Source organism: Triticum aestivum, chromosome 2D (assembly GCF_018294505.1).
Source record: "Triticum aestivum cultivar Chinese Spring chromosome 2D, IWGSC CS RefSeq v2.1, whole genome shotgun sequence".
Taxonomy (NCBI): Eukaryota; Viridiplantae; Streptophyta; class Magnoliopsida; order Poales; family Poaceae; genus Triticum; species Triticum aestivum.
In genome coordinates this window covers 141,250,070-141,253,081 of record NC_057799.1, presented here as the reverse complement: position 1 = coordinate 141,253,081, position 3,012 = coordinate 141,250,070, and the positions used below count along the sequence as shown (strand labels likewise).

Sequence of the window (3,012 nt, the reverse complement as noted above, 5' to 3'; positions counted from 1 at the left end):
GTGTACTGTAATTAGCTCTTTATTTTAACGTCCAATATATAAACGCTGAGAAGTGAGATGCGGTTGCTCTAAAGACATACTTCCCCCGCTTCCAAATATAAGTCTTTTTAAAAAATTCAATATAGACTACATAATATAGACGTATTTTAAAGTGTAGATTCACTTCTTTTGCTTCGTGTGTAGGATTCTCTAAAAAGACTTGTATTTAGGAAGGAAGGAAGTAATACAGTATTTTTTTCAGTTAACCACGAGAAGCACCCAAAATGCAGACACTCCGTACCACATATAGGTAAAACAACACGAGGTTGTACCGTACCGTTGTAGCAGACCAGAAGTAAGAGCTGATGGCTTCTTTGATTTAAAGGATTCTCAAAGGAATTTTAAAGGATTCTAATTTTTAGGAATTTTTTCTATAAGATTCATTTGCACTAGATTTCATAGGAAACATTTCATCCACTCAAACCTTTTTAAAAGAATCCTGCGTTTTTTCTATACACAATCAAACACTCGTACAATCCTGTAGGATTCAAGACGACATTCTACTCTAATTCCATGCTTTTTCTATTTTCGCGTTTTAGAAATCCTACGAATCAAAAGGCTGGACAACGTTCCCTACGAGCGCGCGCTCTCTCTCTCTCGTTGCACGGAGGGGCCAGGGGCGCATGCAACACCTGCCGTGCCGTGCCGTCGGCAGCCGGAGGCCGAGTCCACGCGTCCGGTGGATGCCGCCGCGTTGGCCTGTCTTCTAGAGCCGGGGCATGCATCCCATGGCATGGCTCCGCCTCGACAACGACACCCCGGCCGATCCCGGTCACGCACGCACGTACTCCCTCTCATTTCTGAGGCGGGACAGACACGACACCCGGGATGCTCGACGTGACCTCTCTGCTTCGCTATTCTTAGTACTACTACTTAACAATCTTATTGTTGCTTAGTTAGTTGATCAACCTTTTGCTTGATCCATATCCAAAGCTGTCAGCAAGGAGGTATGTATACGCACACACGCACACACATGTGTCTGAAACCGCACACACACAGCTTGCGCTGTTAATTAAGTAAAGCTGGAGTGCTAAGTCCTGGTCGTAGGTCGTAATTAGCATGCATATTATGCATTGCACTGAGGCATTATTCAACAACAAGCTAAGACGGATGGGAGCTGGAAGAGAGAATGTTCCAGGTTGCTACATACAAGTGCATGCATCATGGCCACTACGGCACTACCCTCGACCACCCTCCCATGTGGAATGGAATTAGTCATGAACTTAATGGAAACTAACTATGGCTTTCACAAGGCCAACATGCTTTCCCAATTGAACCCTAGTTGACTTTTGCTCTGTTTTTCTTTTCTATTTTTTTTGCGACGAGACTTTTGTTCTGTTCTATCTAAAACAAAATTCCTTGTTGATGAAACTGAAGCGTAATTGAGTTTTGATGATGGTTACATGTCGAAACAATTAAGGTGGGGCTGGGCGGTTGATTACGGCCGTCGTCTGTAACCTTCCTATGTTTGAGAGGTCAAAGCGGCGTCCATGTCCCTGTCCATGTATGCACGCCCTATTTTAACAGCCAGCCGCGTGTAGCCTGCTTGCAGTGTTAGTGAGGACATCCCACGCGGCCGCTGATGAAATAGTGAAAAGCAGCCAGCAAAGATAAGTTGTTTTTCCGTGATTCTAGCTGTAAGCAGTAATTTTCTTTCACACTAAGATATTTCGATACGAAGTTGAAAAAGGAAAGAACAAAAGTTTCTATATTTTTTGCTCACGGGCTTACAAAGCAAGTCCTATCCCATTCCCAGCCAGCCGCCGGATTATTTATCCAACGGCCGGAGTAAAAAATATGGACAGGTAAGCAAATTTGGTATGCCATTACCAGCCAGCCACGCCAGCGCTAAGCGCTAAGCGCTTACCATATCAACACCGCATGCAATTCCAATCCGGGGCCAGAACGAATTGAACCAACCAAATAACAATCGAAACCTAGAGAGGAATTCCCTCCTAAAACCATCAATCAAAAACCTAAATCCCGCGCCGCCGCCTCAGCCGCCAGTGTTCAGTGATCGATCAGACTGCTAGTAGCATCAGCCTCGCCCTCTTCGCCTCCGGGGGCGGGCTCTCGGCCTCGTCCCCGGCCACCCCTGACGCCGGCAGGTTCAGGTCGAAGTCCCTCAGCAGCGCCGCCGCCTTCGCCTTGGCGGCCTCCTTGTCCTTGCCGGTCCCGTCGGCCGCGGCGCCGCCCTCGTAGTGCAGGCGCTTGTGCCCGCCCAGCGCCTGCCCGGACGGGAACGTGCGGTGGCAGAGCGAGCACTGGTGCACCTTGGCCTCCACGGGGGCGCCGCCGGACGCCTCGTCGCCGCCCGCCGACGCCGCTGGCGGCGTGGGCGGCTTCCGGTGGCTCGTCTTGTGGCCGCCTAGCGCTTGGTAGGACGCGTAGACCTTGCCGCACACGGAGCACCCGTACCCCTGCGCCTTGGTCGGCGCCGCTCCCAAGCCCTTGACGCCTCCGATGCCGCCGTCCTCGACCTCGCCGCGGACGCCGCGGGACAGCATGAGGAGGGAGAGCGCCAGGTACTCCTCCTCGGACTCGACGCCGCCGCCAGAGCTGGCGCTGCCGCTGCTGCCACGGCGCCTGGAGCGACGCCCTCCCCGAGCCCACGAGTCCATCGGCGGCGGGGACGGCGGCGGCACGGGCGACTTCCGGGACACGTCGTCGGGCGACATGGCTGGCGGAGATCGGCCCTGACGCAGGGTTGACCGGAGCAAGAGGGAGGTGGACAAGTAGGAGAGTGGTGGGTGTGGGGGTGCGCGAGCGATTGAGATGGATGCGTGGGTTGGGGTTGCCATATATAGTGGCGCTGGGGAAGTGAGGGTAGTGCGGACTGCGGGGTGTGGCACTGTGCTCTCCTCCAGTGGTTACGCGATGGCAGGGCGGCGGGCCGGGGCGCACGTATGCGGCCGCGAGGCCGTGCGTATGCGCCTATGTCTGACTTGGTGATCAAGCCATGATCGTGTCGAT

At 53.1% G+C, this 3,012-nt stretch overlaps 1 protein-coding gene across 1 annotated transcript; it reads right to left on the bottom strand.

Moving 5' to 3' along the window:
- Positions 1-1,720: 1,720 nt before the first annotated feature.
- On the bottom strand, positions 1,721-2,797 carry LOC123049071 (zinc finger protein AZF1). Its single transcript, XM_044472067.1, has one exon. It carries the CDS (start codon positions 2,715-2,717, stop codon positions 2,061-2,063), a length of 657 nt encoding a protein of 218 aa, XP_044328002.1. The 5' UTR covers positions 2,718-2,797; the 3' UTR covers positions 1,721-2,060.
- Between the last annotated feature and the right edge of the window lie 215 nt (positions 2,798-3,012).

Coding starts and splice junctions, on each gene's coding strand:
- LOC123049071 (XM_044472067.1), bottom strand. CDS start 2,717: ATGTCGCCCGACGACGTGTCCCGGAAGTCGCCCGTGCCGCCGCCGTCC.